Source organism: Nannobrachium achirus, assembly GCF_963921795.1.
Source record: "Nannobrachium achirus genome assembly, chromosome: 22".
NCBI lineage: Eukaryota > Metazoa > Chordata > Actinopteri > Myctophiformes > Myctophidae > Nannobrachium > Nannobrachium achirus.
Window position 1 is genome coordinate 17,749,809 of NC_137829.1, and position 22,793 is coordinate 17,772,601.

The window sequence follows — 22,793 nt, forward strand, 5'->3', positions numbered from 1 at the left end:
ACCCGGTTTAATGCCTTCTGCCCCTTATGGGTCCCTCTTGAAAATGAGATGCTGCATGTCTAGGGGCTATCGCTTCAATACAGATCTGAAAAATTGAAGTCCTGACATTGTTTTACCATTGAGCTAATAGAGCATGCCTGCCTGCTTGGGTACATTGAATCTTGACAAAATGTGTGTCAGATCCTGCGTCTAGGTGAGACATGACTTTTGACACCATCTGAATGTCTCAATAGAAGAGCAGGGAGACTAAACACAACCACCCCACTGTATAAGTTACATTGTCTTAACATACTCTACCATTTAGATTGGACAAAGTTACGTCAGAATTACATTCAACACCATCTATTTGTCTGTCTACAGAAGGCTTCCACCATGAGTACCGACGCAGAGATGGAGGTGTACGGCAAGGCCGCCATCTACCTCCGTAAGCCAGAGAGGGAGAGGATCGAGGCTCAGAGCGCGCCCTTCGATGCCAAGAGCTCAGCGTACGTGTCTGATGTCAAGGAGCTCTATCTCAAGTGCAAACTGCTGAAGAAAGAGGGTGACAAAGTCACCGTGGAGATCCTCGACACTAAGGAGGTACAGTAGGCTGACGCAGTGGTGGGAAAAGTACTCACGTCTGTTATTTAAGTAATCAATTCTGCAATGTAGAAATACTTTGTTACAAGTAAAAGTCCGGAATTCAAAATTCACTTAAAAGTACAAAAGTGTCTGTATTAAGTAAGTACCAAAACTAGAAAGTACTCATTGTGCAGAATGACCTGTTTCACAAGTTTTACATTTTAAAAATGTATTATCATCTTTTTGAAAATAGCAGATCTCAAAGCTCACAATTGTGAGCTTGTAGACCGGCTATTTTCAAATAGCCGAAATGTATATAGGAAATAAGAAATTGTGAAAATAGAACATTGTGAAAATAGCAGATCTACATGCTCACATGTAGATCTGAAAATTCATCTTGTCTGCTGCGAGACGTTGTGAGCCTGTAGATTGGCTATTTTCACAATTTCTGCCTTGAAAATTTGGCCAATATTAATTTGTCATTTTAGAGGTATAAAAAGGTCCTCAAATTGTCACTTTAGAAATGTGCAGATACCCTCTATACAATTAAACGTTATGTTGGTTTGTTTACTGTTGACTGAGAAAACAATGTTGCACATTAAGTTAATCATCTGGGGACCCCCCAAAATAATTTGGGGACCCCCTGGGTGTCCCGACCCACAGGTTGAGAACCACTGTTCTAAAGTGTTTGTGTTTTAATTTTTTAGACGAGAACCGTGAAGGAGGACGCCATCAGCCCAATGAACCCTCCCAAGTATGATAAGATTGAGGATATGGCCATGATGACCCACCTGAACGAAGCCACCGTCCTGTATAACCTCAAAGAGCGTTATGCAGCCTGGATGATCTATGTAAGCTTTTCTGCCTGCTGAGAACACTAGAGTATTCTGGTCTGACCTGCCCATAAAAATAAAAATAAATGTTTATATGTTGTATGTTGGTCATATGTTCTCTCCGCTGTCCCCCTGTTCAGACCTACTCTGGCCTGTTCTGTGCCACTGTGAACCCCTACAAGTGGCTCCCAGTGTACGACCAGGAGGTTGTCAATGCCTACAGGGGCAAGAAGCGTGTGGAAGCGCCACCCCACATCTTCTCTGTCTCTGACAATGCCTATCAGTTCATGCTTATCGGTACGTACTGCTCACAACAATGTTTTAACACATATCAGAAAAGGCAAAAAAAAAAAAAAAAATAGCAGATCTACAAGCTTGTATAACTGCTAATTTTGAATAGTCAAAGAATAAAATAATGGTAAGTATAATGGTTAAAGTGACATATATTTGATCATCATGTGCTGTATAAACAACAACTGAACATACTTTTGCTTTACCTTTTACAGATAGGGAGAACCAGTCCGTCTTGATCACGTAAGTTTCTCATCTGTTAAAAGCATCTAAAGAAAACAAAACAAAACAAAACACATTGTAATGACATTCACTAACTCCATTTCTCTTGTGCATTTCTTAACCAGTGGAGAATCGGGTGCAGGAAAGACGGTGAACACCAAGCGTGTCATTCAGTACTTTGCAACAGCAGCCAGTACAGGAAAGAAGGCCGATGGGGGTGGATCCTCTGGCAAAATACAGGTACAGTCAGGCCTGCAATTTCGTCATTTTAGGGTCAAGGCCACTTGGCATCAGGTCATGCCATTGTTTTGAAGGACACAAGGCCAAACAGAGGGGTAACATTGCATAACATAGCAATTTACTGTATAATACTGACCATTATTAAAACTGTGGTAAAACATTCTAGGGGTCGCTGGAGGATCAGATTATTGCAGCCAATCCCTTGCTGGAGGCCTATGGTAACGCCAAGACAGTGAGGAATGACAACTCCTCTCGCTTTGTAAGTATATAAAAAAAAAAAAAAAAAAAATTTAACGTATGAGAAAACTTGCAACCACTTTTACAATGTAGAGGGATGCTAAACATTGTGCTATATCAAACAGGGTAAATTCATCAGAATCCACTTCGCCTCATCGGGTAAACTGGCCAGTGCTGATATTGAAACATGTAAGTATGAAGTTCACAAATTATACATTGCATATCTGTCTTCTTTAAAGGATTACATATTTTGTTATGTACATTGATAATAACAACATTTTATTTGTAACTCACTTTATATTTGACACAAACATATTACTCTTCTAGATCTGCTGGAGAAGTCCAGAGTAACCTATCAGCTTCCGGACGAGAGAGGCTACCACATCTTCTACCAGATGATGACCGGACACAAACCCGAGATCGTTGGTAAATTGGACTCACTGATGATCACACAATGGATCCACATCAACGTACAATCTACACACAATGTCATGAAATGAAACCACCTCTGTGAACAAAAACTAATTTCCAATCCTTTTAACCCGTCTTTCAGAAATGTCACTGATCACCACCAACCCCTACGACTTCCCGCTGTGCAGCATGGGTCAGATCACTGTGGCCAGCATCGATGACAAAGTGGAGTTGGACGCCACGGATGTCAGTAAACATATTTTTAATCTTTTCTAATATTCAGTGTGCATTGATTGTCGGAAGTGATGTTTGTTCATCTAATGCAGTGGTTATCAAACCAGTGGTCCGGGGACTACCAGTGGTCCTTGAGGGGGTTCCAGGTGGTCCCCAGCTAAATGGAGAGTTGGTAACCAAATGGACTCTTATAGATCTTTAACTCTTGAGTGTAAAATGCTTTAATTTTACGCTCTCAAGAGTTACATTATTGTTAAACATCTGCATTACTTAATTTACAAGAAGTCTACACCATTAGAGAATGTAGAACAAATGTTATTTTGATCCATGTTTGCCTGTCGTATGGTACCACATCAATACAGCTTGGAATTGAGGACAAAATCGTATCCAACTATAACAAAATATTCTACGTTTTGGGTCTGAACGGCAGAATTTCATCAAACGGTGGTTCCGTAGCTGAAACACAGAATAAATAATGGGCCTTGATGTGAAAAGGGTTGAAAACCACTGATCTAATGCTTAATCTCTTTTTCTCCCTTCTAAACACAGGATGCCATTGATATTCTGGGCTTCACTGCTGAGGAGAAGGTGACCATCTACAAGCTGACCGGTGCAGTGATGCACCATGGTGTCATGAGGTTCAAGCAGAAGCAACGCGAAGAACAGGCAGAGCCGGAAGGCACAGAGGGTGAGCATGATCTTCAACCAAGGAATAATAATGGTTGTATGAAAAATAACGAATAGTTCATCACAAGAGCACTTTCTTATATAGTCTAGTATTATGTTTTCATGACTTATCTCAGAGGCTGACAAGATTGCCTACCTGTTGGGTCTGAACTCGGCCGACATGCTGAAGGCTTACTGCTACCCCAGAGTGAAGGTCGGAAACGAGTACGTCACTAAGGGACAGACTGTGCCACAGGTGAGACACATAATTTATTTATTGTTCTGATTTCATGCACTTTGTTTCAGTTAAACGCACACATTTAGAAAAGGAGAGGTTAACATAACGTTATGTCCTCAGGTGATGAACTCAGTGGGTGCTTTGGCCAAGTCCATCTACGAGAAGATGTTCTTGTGGATGGTTATCAGGATCAACCAGCAGCTGGACACCAAGCAAGCCAGAAACTACTACATCGGTGTGCTGGACATTGCTGGTTTTGAGATCTTTGACGTAAGCATGGACTTGTATTCGCGTGGTAGACTCGTTCCCCTTTGTCTTTGCCTTCAAGAGATTAAGCCAGTGGTTTTTTTTCCCCGTGACCCAATAGAGAAATTAGATGTTTGCCTGGGACCCAAACAAGTGAAAATGGTTGATCTATAAGCTCACAACATGTGGCTTCACGCTGTGTTGTGAGCTTGTAGATCGGCTATTTTCACTACTTCTTAAACATTTTCTAATTTATGGAATTTCTTAGATTTTTCTTTTCTTTATTAATGAAATTACTTGAATTCTTTTTTAATTAAAAAAGAATTCATAGCTTTTTGGAGATTGTTTTTGTAATTGTTGTATTTTTTTTTTTTTTTTTTATGTTTTGTATAATAATTAAAAACAAAATGTAGGAAACAAACAATGAAGCGACCCAGTGTTTGGGACCCAGTGGATTAGACTAATGGTCCATATGTTTCCACTTGCAGTTCAACACCCTGGAGCAGCTGTGCATCAACTTCACCAATGAGAAGCTGCAGCAGTTCTTCAACCACACCATGTTTGTTCTGGAGCAAGAGGAGTACAAGAAGGAGGGCATCCCGTGGGACCTCATTGACTTCGGCATGGACTTGGCTGCCTGCATTGAGCTCATTGAGAAGGTACTATACAATTATTTTGCATTTTGTGCACATTAACACTTGGGATGCCATTATGTTTGTAATTATTTGGATACAGAGTGCCGCCATTCACTCCGCTTTATTTGAAATTCACTACCTCCGGAAGTTAGACCAGGATGTTTACTTTCACACGGAAATGAAAAATTATAACCCCGGCCGACCGTCGCAGCCCAGTGTCGCCGTGGGAAAAAAAAGCGTTTCTCTGCGATCAAAGCGGTTTTGCAGAAAGAAGCCGAGTTCATGAGAAGTTTTCTTTTTTTCGCTCACCAGCCACCGCCGCAGCATTGCTTCATCATGCAAGACTGTTGCGCAAAACTAGTGAAAATAGCAGATCTACAGGCATTGTGTGCTTGTAGATCGGCTATTTTCAATAGTTTAAATCATTTTCAAAACGATGAATACAAAATGAATGCTATCCACCCGACAACGACGAAATTAAAAACAAAAAAAGTTTTTGTTATTGTATTAAGTTTTTTTCCTTTTTCCCCCCCCTTTTTCATGCAGCCCTTGGGCATCTTTTCCATCCTGGAAGAGGAGTGCATGTTCCCCAAGGCCTCCGACACCACCTTCAAGAACAAGCTGTACGACCAGCACCTGGGCAAGAACAAGGCCTTCGAGAAGCCCAAGCCGGGCAAGAACAAGAAGGAGTCCCACTTCTCGCTGGTGCACTACGCCGGCACGGTGGACTACAGCATCACCGGCTGGCTGGAGAAGAACAAGGATCCGTTAAACGACTCTGTCATCCAGCTGTACCAGAAGTCCTCCGTCAAGCTGCTGTCCGTCCTGTACCCCCCCGCCGAGCCCGAAGGTAACGCGCTTGATTCTAAATCCTAACAGTTTTCTGAAAAACACATGTTTCTATGACCCTAGAAATATATGTATTTGACCGCCGACCCCATCACAAAATATTTTGTTCCATATCTGATATTTTGTAATAGTTAAAGCATAAAATAATGGTTGAAGTGGGAAAAATCGTTCCTGGTCTTAAAATGGGTTTATCAAAAGGCATTTATCAAAGGCATTTTCTCTGTAAAACATATCTGCTGAATTCTTCCATCATGTTTGAAAGAAAAGAGGAAATGGATTAACCTTCCCGTCATGATTCTAACCAACAAACAGATAACACCAAGAAAGGAGGCAAGAAGAAGGGAGGCTCCATGCAGACCGTGTCTGCCGCGTTCAGGGTAAGAAGCAAGCATTATCATCAAACAAATAGGCACAACATTCTCATCACGTTGTAAGTGAACAAGTGTAACACTTTTGTACTAACGTCTACGTCATGTCTTTGCAGGAAAACCTGGGGAAGCTGATGACCAACCTGAGGAGCACGCATCCTCACTTTGTGCGTTGTCTCATTCCCAACGAGACCAAAACTCCAGGTACGACCCGAGAAAGTGGCATGTTGTAAATTGTCTAGTATAGAGGGACTCCGGACCCTCCAACCGTAGGGGAGGTTAAAGTGGTAATCGATGCAACCTAAGACTGTACTGTATTTGTCATCATAATAACAATAAAGCGACCTCTTCACACAGGCCTGATGGAGAACTTCCTAGTCATCCACCAGCTGAGGTGTAACGGTGTGCTGGAGGGCATCAGGATCTGCAGGAAGGGCTTCCCCAGCAGGATCCCCTATGCTGACTTCAAGCAGCGCTACAAGGTCCTTAACGCCAGCGCCTGCCCCGAGGGACAGTTCATGGACAACAAGAAGGCCTCAGAGAAGCTGCTGGGCTCCATCGACGTGCCCCACGACGAGTACAAGTTTGGACACACCAAGGTAAACAAACACACTGGCCTATCATGTCATGTAGATCTGCTATTTTCACAATAGAACTGTGCTATACAAAATCAACTCTTAGTGCTCCTCAGGGTGGCCCAGTTAAAATATGATTATTTTGCGGGTCGCACCAAACTAACACAGTTTGTAATGTCCTCTTCAGGTGTTCTTCAAAGCCGGTCTGCTGGGTGTCCTGGAGGAGATGCGAGATGAGAAGCTGGCCAGTCTGGTCACCATGACTCAGGCTCTAGCCCGAGGCTTCCTCATGAGGAAGCACTTTGTCAAGATGCTGGCCACTAGGTATGTTGAGAATATAAGTCCTTTAATATTGGCACAAAGTCCATTATTTATTTGGCATTTTAGCCACGGACCACCATTTGATGACATATAGCCTCTCAGGCCCAATAAGAGTTAGAATCTTTTGTTGTTGATGGATAAGATTTTGTCCGCAATTTGGTTGCCAACTCTCCATCATTTAGGCTGGGGACCACCTAGAACCCCCTCAAGGATCACTGCACTGGTGGTCCCTGTACCACTGGTTGAGAACCAGGGCATTACAGCAACTGTTTCTTTTTCCCCCGCCCACAGAGATGCCGTTTTCACCATCCAGTTCAACCTGCGCTCCTTCGTCAGCGTGAAACACTGGCCCTGGATGAAGGTCTACTACAAGATCAAGCCTCTCCTGCAGAGCGCCGAGACGGAGAAGGAGCTGGCGGAGATGAAGGAGAACTACGAGAAGATGAAGACCGACCTGGCCACCGCCCTGGCCAAGAAGAAAGAACTGGAGTCCAAGCTGGTCTCTCTGGTGCAAGAGAAGAACGACCTGTCACTGGCGGCATCGTCGGTAAGACTCCTTCATGAGTTCTGTTAATAGCACGCCATCCATAAGAAATGCTGACATGTTGCCTACCAGGGCTGTTGCCTTCTTGCCCCTCAAACAAAAACAAAAGAAAATCTGCCCGGAGGTCACTGCGGCCTTGAAGCCCCTGCTAATGTAACCGTTTTATCCTCGGACACCTTTCTGTCAGTACGTTATTTAGACACCAGCGTGTTTTGTTGACAATGAGAATTCTTAACATTCCCAGAATCCCCATCCAGTCCAGGGCTGAGAGTGTATGAGTCTCCGAGTACCAATCATTTATTTATCTCACTGATGGTTATACTACGCAGTAAATACAAAATCATCCTTAACCTTCAAATTCTATTAATTATTTCAGTGTACTGTTTTATTTGATGGCCTTCATGCTGTCCTGGAATTTGGCCTTTTGTGCCCTTAAAATGTACAACACCAATTTACAATTTAGGCATTTAGCAGACACTCTTAACCCTTTCAGTGCCCAGAATCACCACTAGAGGGTGCCCAATGGCCATAGAATCCACCATAGACATACACTGTATATGCACAAGCCGTGCGCAGCCATGACGCGCCTGAACACTTTCCTTTGTGCATGAACAGGAACAGGATGAAGTTAGCTTGAAGTTAGCTATTGGCTACCAAGCATTTTAGAAGCCCTATTTTCGGCGATTTAGCCGTGATTAAACCTTGCACACCTCATGGATATTCATGGAACAGAGAAAATGAGCTCTAAAGATCCTGGATTGCATTGGAGTGGATGGCAAATATCGGCGGCGCGACGCTCTCGTGGGCCGTGTAAACAGATGACAGCCGGCAGCCCGGCTCGATTTCTTTTTTTTTTTAAAGCCGAACTAGTTCGGGATTGGCACCCCGAACGTTAATAAGGTCCAAACTATCCCGAACTAGTTCGGGATAGGCACAATAAGAGTTAATCCAGAGCGATTTACACCCAGAGGCCAAGTGGCCTTGCCCCTAAAAGAAAGATGAAATTCCAGTTTCCTATACATCACTCATTTTCATTATTTCCACTGACAACCAGGGAGAGGAGACCTTGGCCGATGCAGAGGAGAGATGCGAGGGTCTCATCAAGAGTAAGATCCAGCTGGAGGCAAAGTACAAGGAGACCACGGAGCGGCTGGAGGACGAAGAGGAGGTCAACGCAGAGCTGACCGCCAAGAAACGCAAGCTGGAGGACGAGTGTTCTGAGCTCAAGAAGGACATCGATGACCTGGAGCTCACCCTGGCCAAGGTGGAGAAGGAGAAGCACGCCACAGAGAACAAGGTTTGTTCATCAGCAAGTGTTTTCAATGAATTTATGGAGTTTTAAGTTACAGTGGGTGTGTATAGGAAGGGGCCTGTGTGTGTCTGATAAAATGAATATCAAATATCTAAATAATCAGCAACTTCCCGAAAGCCTGAGAAGAAAATAACCAATCTACATGCTCACAAAGTTGCACGAAATGGCGTGTTGTGAGCTTGTAGATCTGCTGTTTTCACTAGCTTGGCTCCCGTTTTAATTTCATCTTTTGGGTCACAAGCTAAAAAGTTCGGGAACCACTTGCTATAAAGAAACAATATAATTCAGGGGTGCCGTTATTTACAGCCAGGGGTGACCTGAGCAAAAAATATATATATACACTGCTCTAGTTTCTCATGCATGTTCCTGTCGTTTAGGTGAAGAACCTGACGGAGGAGATGGCCTCTCAGGACGAGACAATCTCCAAGCTGACCAAGGAGAAGAAGGCTCTGCAGGAGGCCCACCAGCAGACCCTGGACGACCTGCAGTCTGAGGAAGACAAGGTCAACACGCTGTCCAAGGCCAAGACTAAGCTGGAGCAGCAAGTCGACGACGTGAGTCCTGCATGATGTGAAACCAACCGGGACCTTTCTGAACAACTTGTTTGTTGTTTACTGTGTTCATTTTGAGAAAGATCTGGTCAAAATATTCATATAGAGCAGATCTACAAGCTCGCAGTGCGGCACTCTATGCCGCGCTGTGAGCTTGTAGATCTGCAGTTTTTTAATAGCTAAAGCACAACATAATGGTTCAAGTAATAATGCATAATAATGCGTTCCCGGGTCTAAATGATGGGTGTGTTGTTGTGCAGTTGGAGGGTTCTCTGGAGCAAGAGAAGAAGCTGCGTATGGACCTGGAGAGAACCAGGAGGAAGCTGGAAGGGGATCTGAAGTTGGCCCAGGAGAACGTGATGGACCTGGAGAATGACAAGCAGCAGTCTGAGGAGAAGATCAAGAAGTAATGTGGACAACCTGGAATGCTATGTGCAAAAACTGCCTTTATTAATTACTATTACTATTATTATTATTATTCACCTTTATTTGACCAGGAATAGTCCCTATTTTGCTAGGGAGTCCTGGCCAAAACAACAGCACACGTTTCACATACAAATAGCACAAATCAACATAAAACATGTGTTAATTTTTTAACCAAAGACTGCATTAGATAGGAATTATGTCCTTGAACTTAGAACGTACACTAACATTTGACACTTTCACAGGATGGACTTTGAAACAAGCCAGCTTCTGAGCAAGATTGAGGATGAGCAGTCCATGGGCGCTCAGCTACAGAAGAAGATCAAAGAGTTACAGGTAATTCGAGAGAATGGTTCACGATTTATCTAGAAGGACATTCATATAAAACCATCTCCATACTGTTTTTGGCTTTTTGCGTACATTAATTAAGTTATTAATTAACTTGATCATACTACAGCGTCTCCCAAAAGCATCAAAAGTTGGCAGGTCCACGAGCTTGTAGATCTATATTTTTCTTGCTATTTTTGAATTTTGAATCCGCAAAAGTTTTGGACATCATGAGGTTTTCCACATGAACCAGAACCCGGGCTGCTAATAAAGGACAGCCTGTCGGGATCTTTGCTACTTTGAGAACCACTGCTGTAATCTGGCAATAAGGCAATAAAGCCACAAAAAATAATAACCCCCCCGCCCCAAAGAAGTACATTAATCTCATCTATATTATCGCTGGTTTTCTTCTGAAAAAAAGGCTCGCATCGAAGAACTGGAGGAGGAGATCGAGGCGGAACGCGCCGCCCGCGCCAAGGTGGAGAAGCAGCGCGCTGACCTCTCCAGGGAACTGGAGGAGATCAGCGAGCGGCTGGAGGAGGCGGGCGGCGCCACGGCCGCGCAGATCGAGATGAACAAGAAGCGCGAGGCCGAGTTCCAGAAGCTGCGGCGCGACCTGGAGGAGAGCACGCTGCAGCACGAGGCCACGGGCGCCGCGCTGCGCAAGAAGCAGGCGGACAGCGTGGCGGAGCTGGGCGAGCAGATCGACAACCTGCAGCGCGTCAAGCAGAAGCTGGAGAAGGAGAAGAGCGAGTTCAAGATGGAGATCGACGACCTGGCCAGCAACATGGAGGCCGTCGCCAAGGCAAAGGTACGACCGCAGTGTTTTTCTCAAACTTTTACATTTCAAGGTCTCCCCCTTAAAGGTAGGGTAGGTGATTTCACTTAAGTTTCAGATTTCATGTACAGTAGGTGACAGGCAGGGGCCTAGCTTCGTCCAATCAAGATCAAGTGGGGGCGGGCTTTTGTGTGCGTAAGGCCCGCCCCAACTCGACCACGATTGGAGGAAGGCCCCACTCTATCCTGATTGGAGGAAAACTTGTCATCCAACAGAAACTGCTTTTTTCTCCTCACGGGAGATAAGGTTGAAGCATTATAGCTCTATGGGTTGAAGTCCAAATATGGACCAAACACTCTATAGTAACAAGTACTATCAGTTGGTATTATTAGAATTAAATGAAATCACTTAGGCTACCTTTAACTCTGAAAGTGTCAGAGTTACTGACTTGAATGGGTCAATTTAGACCCACCATAAAGGAACCCACAGAGCCCCTGGAAACAGGTTAAACGGGTAGAATTGGAAGTGATGACACAAAGAAATGAGCAGACGGAATTGGAACTGGAACACTATAAAAAAAGAAGCTGATAAATGGGTACTCTCTCCTGATTGGTTGAAATTTTGCAAACCACCTGCAAATGTATTTTCAGTTTATTATTACAGGAGCTGGACTGGAGAGACAGGGAGGCCTCTGTTACTGAACAAACACTCTATATAGCAATGATTACTGTCACAATATAGAGCTATTTAACACTGTTACTGAACAAACACTCTATAGCAATGATTACTGTCACAATATAGAGCTATTTAACACTGTTACTGAACAAACACTCTATATAGCAATGATTACTGTCACAATATAGAGCTATTTAACACTGTTACTGAACAAACACTCTATAGCAATGATTACTGTCACAATATAGAGCTATTTAACACTGTTACTGAACAAACACTCTATAGCAATGCTTACTGTCACAATATAGAGCTATTTAACACTGTTACTGAACAAACACTCTATATAGCAATGATTACTGTCACAATATAGAGCTATTTAACACTGTTACTGAACAAACACTCTATATAGCAATGATTACTGTCACAATATAGAGCTATTTAACACTGTTACTGAACAAACACTCTATATAGCAATGATTACTGTCACAATATAGAGCTATTTAACACTGTTACTGAACAAACACTCTATAGCAATGATTACTGTCACAATATAGAGCTATTTAACACTGTTACTGAACAAACACTCTATATAGCAATGATTACTGTCACAATATAGAGCTATTTAACACTGTTACTGAACAAACACTCTATACAGCAATGATTACTGTCACAATATAGAGCTATTTAACACTGTTACTGAACAAACAATATGATTACTGACACAATATAGAGCTAATTGACACTGTTACTGAACAAACACTATACTGTTTATAGCAATGATTACTGTCACAACGTGTTTTAACCAAAAAAATATGCCTTCCTTGCCCTACCTTTAAAGGAGCTATAGTCAACTTTTTCTTGAAAAACGGATGCTAAAATAAAAATAATGTTTCGGAAATATTTTATAAAAAGATAAGCTTCATATATGTGTTTCTATTCAAAAATGACCACAAAAAGCGTAAACTAATGATAAAATAATCATTTTGGCCATTGTCAGACCAACACTTTGTTTACATTCTAGTCTATAGACTAGGATGTAAACAAAGTGTCGGCCCTACAATGAAAAAGTTGACTATAGCTCCTTTAAGTAAGTACATGAAAAATACAAATCTTATCAGAAATATGAAAATACAGATACAAAGTCTAAACGTATCTATAAGTTGATTGATCCTCAGCACTTTCTAAACACAGTTTTCAATACACCATTGAGAGTGATTTGTAGAATATTCAATGACAGAGGGGATGAATGCACATGAAGTCCAATGATTGAATTGTTGTCCAATGTCTATTAACAGGGAAATCTTGAAAGGATGTGCCGTACCCTCGAGGACCAACTCAGCGAAATCAATTGCAAGAACGATGAGAATACGCGCCAGATAAACGATGTTGGAGCTCAGAGAGCAAGACTGTTGACAGAAAATGGTAAGAAAACCAAACGCTGTCATTTGTGATGATGATGACGTTAACATTTATCCCAGGCCATTTTAGGAATATGCATTTAGTGAAGATCATTTCATATTAAACGAATGAATGAATGAATGAATGAATGAATGAATGAATGGATGGATGGATGGATGGATGGATGGATGGATGGATGGATGGATGGATGGATGGATGGATGGATGAATGAATGAATGAATGAATGAATGAATGAATGAATGAATGAATGAAATTAACTAATCAATGAATGAAATCATCCAATTACTAGGTGAGTTTTCTCGTCAACTGGAGGAGAAGGAAGCTCTGGTCTCTCAGCTCACCAGAGGCAAGCAGGCGTACACCCAGCAGATTGAGGAGCTGAAGAGAATCATGGATGAGGAGGTTAAGGTGAGGAACAGTCAGGGGAGTCACAAGGGGAGGGAAAGTGCGAGCTTGTAGATCTGCCATTTTTGAATATATGTATTTTTTAAGCGAACATTTGTAACTCAAATCAAACCTCGGGGGTCCTTCACATGACATAGAAGTAGTGACATAGTTTTTCAAGACTTTCGCCCACACTCACGATAATCGAATTGTGGAGATTGAATTTATCGTGCAATCGTCCTCCGTCATGCACTGGGATCAATTCACCTTTTATTTACCGAGCTCCATATCCGTAGCATTTAAACCCTCTATTGGTAAAACGTACTTATAATATACGTATTTCTTTCACTCTCTACCAAATCTCTTTGCCAAAAATACCCATTCTACAAGCGTTGCGACGCGTTGTGAGCTTGTAGATCTGCTATTTTTTTGGCAAATGTTCCGTGGATGTTTGGGATATTTTGATTATCGCGATAATATCGTAAATCGCGATTTCTCCGGCCACAGTAATCGTGATACGACATTTTCATAATTATCATCCCATCCCATTGCGTTGTCGACAGGCCAAGAACGCCCTTGCTCACGCCGTGCAGTCGTCCCGCCACGACTGCGACCTCCTGCGGGAGCAGTTCGAGGAGGAGCAGGAGGCCAAGGCGGAGCTGCAGCGGGGGATGTCCAAGGCCAACTGCGAGGTGGCCCAGTGGAGGAGCAAATACGAGACCGATGCCGTCCAACGCACAGAGGAGCTAGAGGAGGCCAAGTAAGTCACCGCTCAAATACACCAGCTATAGTTCTCAAACTCAGTGGTTTCTCACTTTCACATTTCTAACTTTCACATTTCAAGGTCTCCCCTTGACTCTGACAGTGTACAAATGGAACCAAATGGACCCTCACCATTTTTGTCTAATACTATAATCAATCAATCAATCATTCATTTGGTTCCATTTATACACTGTCAGAGTTACAGACTTGAATGGGTCGATTTAGGACGCCCCTAAAGGAACCCACAGAGTCCCTGGAAACCACTGCTCAAAACTGTTATTTTTTTCTGTCACGGCCGCAGACCACCGTCTGAAAGGTTTGTGCCAGAAGAGAAGATTTATGTTGTTTTTCATCTAAATTATGAAACAATATATAAAATAAAATAAAACATCAAAAATATCATATTATACGCTTGAATAGCCTCTTATCTCCATACATATTTTTTTAATTATCCGTAAATAAACACCCTACTTCATAATAATAAAACGTCAAACAAAATAATCATCAAAAGTAGCAGATCGGCAAGCGACGAGTTTCGAGCTTGTCGATACTTCTGACTATTTTTTAATTTGAATCCCGAAAAGTCACAGTGTTTTGGACATTTGAGGTTTCCACACCGACAGAGATGAGTAGGAATTATTGCCCTCACTCATTTGATTCCATTCATAACTGACTAACAGGAAGAAGCTGGCCCAGCGCCTCCAAGAGGCAGAGGAGCAGATCGAGGCTGTGAATTCCAAGAGCGCCTCTCTGGAGAAGACCAAGCTGAGACTCCAGGGCGAGGTGGAAGATCTCATGATCGACGTGGAGAGGGCCAACAGTTTGGCCGCCAACCTCGACAAGAAACAGAGGAACTTTGATAAGGTGCGCTTTGACATCATTTTAAATTGATACGATCATGTTTAGCCTTCATAAAAGTTTGGGCCCAAAACTGTGGAATGAACTCCCAGTTGCACATACTGTAGAACTGCAGACTCACTCCCTATAGCTTCCGCCGTGGTCCAAAGACTCACCTATTCAGACTCCACCTTAGCCCATAGCACTTACCGTAGCACTTGCCTACCCTCAAAGACGGGTGCGTACCTTTTGCGCGAAGCCCGAAAGCGCGAAGTGGGGAAATGTCCGATACCGTAGCGATCTGGCGAACGTCTTCTGGACAGGGCGTTTATCGTGCGCTTGCCCAGGCCTTACGGCCTGGGCATAAATATAACGATTGCATTCACCACGGCTTCGTAACTCGCGCGGCGCTCCGCCGGCCGCGCGGCCCTGGCCCGCTCTTCGCGGCCACTCGCGCCTGCGGCGCTCGGGGGCGAAGAGCAGGACCAAGGTCCGCTGGCCTTCGCGCCGCTTGCAGTGTCGTTTCCCCACTTCGCGCTAACGGTGCGGTAGGAGACATTTCACCACTTCGCGCTTTCGGGCTTCGCGCTTTCGGGACTTTCCCTCAAAGACCATACATGTAATTGAGACAGCATTGTTAATTTGTATGTTATTTGTATGTTATAATTCATTATTAAGTTTTTACTGAATATGTGCTTGGTCTGCCTGTTTTTCTTATATTTGCCTATTATTTCTTTCCATTTGATGTATTGATGTTGATGTACAGTATTAACCTTTCTTATTGTAAGTCGCTCTGGATTAAAATGCTTAAATTGTAAATTGCATTTACAAACGCTGTGCAGGTCCTGGCAGAATGGAAGGTGAAATTTGAAGAGAGTCAGGCGGAGTTGGAGGGAACGATGAAGGAGGCACGTTGCCTCGGCACCGAGTTGTTTAAGATTAAGAACTCCTACGAGGAGTCTCTGGACCAACTGGAGACCATGAAGCGCGAGAACAAGAATCTGCAACGTAAGTTTTCTCAACATAATGCTTTGAATAACAGACCCTTTTGAAAAGAAAACATATCTTATTTTCGCTCAAAAGGGGGTCATCATTTCAATCAGGGTTATGTCAAAGTCATACAACTTTGAGATAGATTATGAGTAAATTCATGTGTGTATAATATTCAATGTCAATATACCTTTTAAATGTCTTTAAAAGTTCAAGCTTAATTGTGGATTTGGCTAGACTCACTTTGTTCGAATATAAATAATTCAAACTATCTTTTTTGCTGATTGAACCTTTCCTCGTTAATTCTTTTCAATCAACTTGCAGAGGAGATCTCAGACCTGACTGAGCAGATTGGTGAGTCTGGAAAGAACATCCATGAGCTGGAGAAGAACAAGAAGATGGTTGAGACCGAGAAGGCAGAGATGCTGACAGCCCTTGAGGAAGCTGAGGTAAAAAGCTGTTATTGGTTCTAGAGAGAAAGCATGTCCATATATTAGGATTTATTTTTCAAAAGGACTTGTCTTACTTCTGGATCTCTTCCCCACTAGTCCCTCCCTGACATTTTAGTCTAGTTTTCAGTTACTGAGGAAATTGACAATATTTAGTGATACAAGCTTACGGTTTTCGTCAGTGAAAAAAGGTAGCCGACAAACACTGGTCCATATTAACTTATCCTTTGTTACATTTTTTAAGGGTACTCTCGAACACGAGGAGTCCAAGATCCTCCGTGTGCAGCTGGAGCTCAACCAGCTCAAGGGCGAGGTGGACCGGAAGCTGGCGGAGAAGGACGAGGAGATGGAGAGCATCAAGAGGAACAGCCAGAGGGTGATTGACTCCATGCAGAGCACACTGGACTCTGAGGTCAGGAGCAGGAACGATGCCCTGAGGGTCAAGAAGAAGATGGAGGGAGACCTCAACGAGATGGAGATCCAGCTGAGCCACGCCAACCGCCAGAGCTCTGAGGCCCAGAAGCAGCTGAGGAACATCCAGGGACAGCTCAAGGTAAAAAAAACAAACAAAATAGCAGATCTACAAGCTCGCAGCACAGCACTCTGTGCCGCACTGCAAGCTTGTATATTTGCTATTTTAACACAATAGTTGGACAGGTGATTCTCAATGTTTTTTTTTTTCATGTCAAGGACACCAAAATTGACACACAATTAGCCCACAGACACCCATTTGAAAATAAGCCTCATAAGAGTTTTTCTTTTCGGCTGGGGCAATTCACAAACATTTTTAAAAAGATGATCGCTGAGACCCCCAATCTACACTTCATCAGTGTTCATTTAACTGGTTACAAATGGATCCATTACAGAACCGTAAGGTGTGAAATGGTGGCAGGTGCGAATTGGCCTCTTTTCAATTCGCACCTTTTCAACTCTTTTCACTAGGCAAAAAGGGGGCGGGGGGCTTTTGAAATGTAAAGGAAAGTGTGAAGAGGTCAGCTGTCAACTCTGTAACTATCAATGATTTGGCTGGGGGCCCCCCTGCAACCCCACTTTGAGAACTACTGAGTGAGACACAATCCAAACTGCGGGAACTGCTCTGAAGAATGAGTGGCCGACATTCTCCGATCATGACCCATCTCAAAATGTCGATTTATTTCATAGGATGCCCAACTGCACCTGGACGATGCTGTCAGAGATCAGGAGGACCTGAGGGAGCAGGCTTGCATGGTGGACCGCCGGAACGGCCTCATGATGGCCGAGATCGAGGAGCTGAGGGCGGCTCTGGAACAGGTGGAGAGAGGCCGCAAATTGGCCGAGCAAGAGCTGATCGATGTCAGCGAGCGCGCTGGGCTGTTGCACTCTCAGGTAAGCCAATAAAATAGAAATAAAAACATCTCACCACTAAAAGAATCATATATTTTATATACAAGCCATTTCACTATTCTATTGTTAAGCTGAATCTCATTTTAGTTGTATTTATTTTCTTAGAACACAAGCCTCTTGAACACCAAGAAGAAGATCGAGACCGACCTGCTCCAGGTCCAAAGTGAAGTGGACGACACTGTACAAGAGGCAAGGAACGCTGAGGAGAAGGCCAAGAAAGCCATCACTGATGTAAGTTAGAAATCCCTCCTCTCTAATACATTAGATAGCTTCATGTCTTCATATAAAAAACATACAGTACAATACATACGTGTTAATTTTGAAAGAAAAGTCATAGTTTTAGTCATCATAGCTTATTTATTTTTACTTAAAAACGTGTAGTCGGCGAAAATTTTTCGTCATAGTTTTAGTCGGGCGGCTGTGGCTCAGGAGGTGGCATTATCCGTGGGTCGGCGGTTCAAATCCCAGCTCCTCCTGTCCACATGTGTCCTTGGGCAATACTTTGAACCCCACATTGCCTCCAAAGGTGTTAGCTCGACAGTTGCTACCATTGATGTGTGAATGTGGGAAGTGAGAACGCTGGCGTCGACTGTTCGGCGGCTTCACTTCCCAAAAAAAAAAAAAAAATGCAATCCATTATTATTATTATTAGTTGACGGAATTAAAGGAGCTATAGTCAACTTTTTCTTGAAAAACCGGATGCTAAAATAAAAATAATGTTTCGAAAATATTTTATAAAAAAATAAGCTTCATATATGTGTTTCAATTAAAAAATGACCACAAAAAGCGGAAAAATAATGATAAAATAATCATTTTGGTCCTTTGTTTACATTTACAGGGCCCGTAAATGTAAACAAAGGGCCAAAATGATTATTTTATCATTATTTTTCCGCTTTTTGTGGTCATTTTTTAATTGAAACACATATATGAAGCTTATTTTTTTATAAAATATTTTCGAAACATTATTTTTATTTTAGCATCCGTTTTTCAAGAAAAAGTTGACTATAGCTCCTTTAACACATCAAAAATGACTTTCCAGGCAGCAATGATGGCAGAGGAGCTGAAGAAAGAGCAGGATACCAGCGCTCACCTGGAGAGGATGAAAAAGAACCTGGAGGTGACGGTCAAGGACCTGCAGCACCGCCTTGACGAGGCCGAGAACCTGGCCATGAAGGGAGGCAAGAAGCAGCTGCAGAAACTGGAGAGCAGGGTAAGATAGTAGTTGATTCCCGGAGTGTTTTACATTGCAGTATTGATACTTTTACCTAAGTAAAAGATTTTAGTACTTTTTTTCACCACTGCATGAACGAAAAAAACAATATATTCATCTTGCATATTTTCCGTTCTGAAAGGTGCGTGAACTGGAGTCAGAGGTGGATGCCGAGCAGCGCCATGGAGTGGATGCTGTTAAAGGTGTCCGCAAGTACGAGAGGAGGGTGAAGGAACTCACATACCAGGTACTGTATTTACCCTATACTTTATGCCACTTCACATCACTGCATGAACACACGTCTAATTTATTGCATAATTTCACTTACAGACTGAAGAGGACAAGAAGAATCTTCTCAGGCTTCAGGATCTGGTGGACAAACTGCAGCTGAAGGTCAAGGCCTACAAGAGACAGTCAGAGGAAGCGGTAAGAAAAATGCTTTTTTAATCTGTGTGGTTGCTATAATAGTTGCCAATATAGTGGACTCCTAATGCCATAGTGTCATAGTAAATCAGTGGCATACATATTCTGAAGAAAGCCTAGAGCAATTGGGACTTTGCTACAGACAAAACCAAGCCTTTCCACGGACCCCTGACCTGGCATCTGTCTACACAACATTCTATCTATCTAAATGACAGAATCTCTGGATTGCTGCGGTGCAATGATTAGGCCAACCACATTTACTGTGTAGTTTGTACTAATAGCTTAAAGATCCTCCATTCAAATACTCATGCTTTGAACCATATCTTCTCATATTCCAGGAGGAACAGGCCAACACTCATCTGTCCAAGTTCAGAAAGGTTCAGCACGAGCTGGAGGAGGCAGAGGAGCGCGCAGACATCGCTGAGTCCCAGGTCAACAAGATGAGAGCTAAGAGCCGTGACGTCAAGGTAAATACAGAATAACGTATATGAAGGCACATTATGTTGATTATTTTATCAGTAACTGAGATTTTGTAAATACAGAATATCGTCGTTGTCGGGTGGAAACCGTATGTCTAAAACCGTTCGTTTTGTATTGTTTTGAAAATAATTTAAAATAGTGAAAATAGCCGATCTACAAGCACACACGCAATGCGAGGCGTTGTGTGCTATTTTCACTAGTTTTGTGAGACAGTCTTGTATGATGAAGCAAGGCTTTACTTTACGAAAAAACAAACATTTTAAACTTGGAGATACAAGTTTTATGCCCGACAGTGACGATAAGCAAAATGAAGGCACATTATGTTCATTATTTTATCATTAACTGAGAACTAAAGATTCTGTTTGAACTGTTGTCTAAGTGTATCTTTCTTTTCACAGGGAAAAGACTGCACTGAATGAGTTCTTCGATGACTTCTTCAATTCAAATCATCAATTGGAAATGATAACGTATTGCAATAGAAAGTCATGAAATGACACAATAAAGGTTTCAACTAAAATATTTTGTTATTTGTTGTATTCATTACTTGTGTCTTGTCAATCACTTTTTATTGTCATATTTGAGTATTCTAGGTCCAACTCAAATGTCGACTATACTGTATATGCAGTATATGCATGCATATATCCATTCTGTAAGGCCATTGCAAAGATCATGTCATACATAATTACATTTAGAAGAGGTTTTCAATGAAAATCACAAGATCCTTTTCGAGTGCCAAGACCTGGTACAGATTGTAGCAGAACAGCTTACTGTATGTCATGATGATGAGGAATGCATTATAAATGGGACCCATTTAACATCAATTACGGCACACTATGACTTGGTGGGTCTTATTATAGTCATGGTTCTAAGCAGTGATAAAGCAAAAACAGAATGGAAAACTTAAAACATTTAGCTTTGTCTTCAACCCTACAAACATCAACCCCCTTGACTTTCACAATGTGCACAGGACAAGACAGTGTAAGAATACGAGTCATAATACTATCCACCCGCTCTCCTTACTAAAACAAACTAAGAGCGATTAAGGGCACTCCATTGTTGTGTAGTTTACAGTACGTGAGATGAGAGAGAACGCATGATAGAAACAGGTTATATAATCAAGAGTATAGGTCATCCCAGTAGGTGTGGTTTACTGGCACCACTAAAAAACCTCCCATTAATTTCCCCCATAGACTTTTACACAAATATTTATATCAATTATTTAGTGGTTGAGGGCAAACACGTGTAGTAATGATCTTAGATGACCATTAGCACTCTGCATCCTTGCATCCAGCAAATTGGACATCTATCTATAAATGCGACAAATCTCTGTCTGTCTGTCTGTTTGTTTGTTTGTAATCCGCGTATCTCGAGAACCGTTCGTCCCACCGGCTTCAGATTCGGCACGCGCGTTCCCCGCCGCCGCGCGGAGTGCAGTGCCGGGCCTCGACCCGACCCGACTCGCGGTTTTCCGAAACCGGCGCGAAACGTTCGGAATCTCCTTATGCGGAGCTGATTGTTGACATCAGGCTGTTCCGGAGGAAATCGGCGCAAGCGCTGAGTCATTGTGACATCACTTCATAAAAGGCTCTGACATCACGTACGCCACATGAGTCAACACAAAATCTCTGTGAATGTGTATGTATGTATGTAATCCGCGTATCTCGAGAACCCTTCTTCCCACCGGCACGCGCGTTCTCCAGATATGGGCATAAAGTCTGACATCAGAGTTTTCCGCAACCGGTACTGTGTGTGCAGAGATCTTCATATATGGGCATAAGTGGACAAAGACAAACAGATGGTCAAAACGGGTCCTATGACAACAGGTATATTGGGGTTTGCATTAAAGGGTGGGGCATTCATGGGGTTTGCATTAAAGGGTGGGGCATTCATTCCCTATTTCAAATTCGGCACGTGCGTTCCCCACCGCAGCAGGTAGTGCAGTGCTCGGCCTCAACCCGACCCGACCCACGATTGTTTGAAAAAGCGACAGAAATCTCATATATGGGCATAAAATGGACGCAGATAAACAGATATCTCCATATATGGCATATATGGGCATACAATGGATGCAGAATCACAAAGATCTCCATATACGGGCATAAAAGGGACACAGACAGACAGATACAGAGATCTCCATATATGGGCATAAAATGGATGCAGATAGACAGATATCTCCATATATGGGCATATATGGGCATAAAATGGACCCAGAACTATAACTGCAGTGATCTCCATATATGGACATAAAATGGACACCGACAGACAGATACAGATATCTCCATATATGGGCAAAAATGGACACAGGCAGACAAATGGTCAAAACGGGTCCTATGAAAACAGGTATAATGGGGTTTGCATTAAAGGGCGGGGCATTCATTCCCTATTTACATTGTTCCGAGTTGGCCAGGTCGCCGACTAGACGCTAAGGGCGGCCCAGCTTCTAGTACTTCTAAATAAGAGGAAACTGCTTGATGCAGAGACTTAAGAGTTCCATAGGATTTCAAAAAATAAAATAAAAAATAAACATTAACGCAAATGTTCGTCTAAAGTACACAGCAGTGACAGTGGAAAAATACCAACTATGTTATTACTTTTGAGGCCTACTTCTGCAAGTTGTAATTCATTCAGAAATGAATCAGAGAAACCTATACCCTTGGGCCTAATCAACTTTGTGTGATGTGAAGCGGTCGAGAGTCAAGTGTATGCACACATCTGAATATGTGCAAAGCACGAGTGTCGTGTTTAAATATTTATCAGCTTATTTTGGTTTTGGTTTTAGACCCTTTTCCATGCATCACAGGAGGGATTAGTCCCTTGGTTAGAATTATTTGGCTTATCACATTGACAGAATGTCAATCTGACCTTAAAACTGACTGGTGAAAATGAAATGGAAGTTTCACTTTGATGCCTACAAAACCG

At 42.6% G+C, this 22,793-nt stretch overlaps 1 protein-coding gene across 1 annotated transcript; it reads left to right on the forward strand.

Annotated features, from left to right (window-relative positions):
- Positions 1 to 372: 372 nt before the first annotated feature.
- Positions 373 to 19,876, forward strand: LOC308307307 (myosin heavy chain, fast skeletal muscle-like; the record flags this gene model as incomplete). The annotated part of the gene is made up of 37 exons (XM_080752498.1): positions 373 to 579; positions 1,269 to 1,412; positions 1,535 to 1,691; positions 1,901 to 1,928; positions 2,033 to 2,147; positions 2,314 to 2,406; positions 2,510 to 2,573; positions 2,712 to 2,810; positions 2,938 to 3,041; positions 3,579 to 3,717; positions 3,833 to 3,951; positions 4,054 to 4,203; positions 4,668 to 4,838; positions 5,361 to 5,664; positions 5,976 to 6,040; positions 6,148 to 6,235; positions 6,389 to 6,630; positions 6,794 to 6,930; positions 7,219 to 7,474; positions 8,526 to 8,768; positions 9,161 to 9,337; positions 9,595 to 9,740; positions 10,003 to 10,093; positions 10,506 to 10,895; positions 12,833 to 12,959; positions 13,246 to 13,364; positions 13,904 to 14,100; positions 14,783 to 14,966; positions 15,782 to 15,947; positions 16,254 to 16,378; positions 16,623 to 16,931; positions 17,540 to 17,743; positions 17,867 to 17,992; positions 18,801 to 18,971; positions 19,114 to 19,218; positions 19,302 to 19,397; positions 19,733 to 19,876. The coding sequence occupies 37 exons, from the start codon at positions 373 to 375 to the stop codon at positions 19,874 to 19,876; spliced, it is 5,802 nt and encodes a 1,933-aa protein (XP_080608624.1).
- Between the last annotated feature and the right edge of the window lie 2,917 nt (positions 19,877 to 22,793).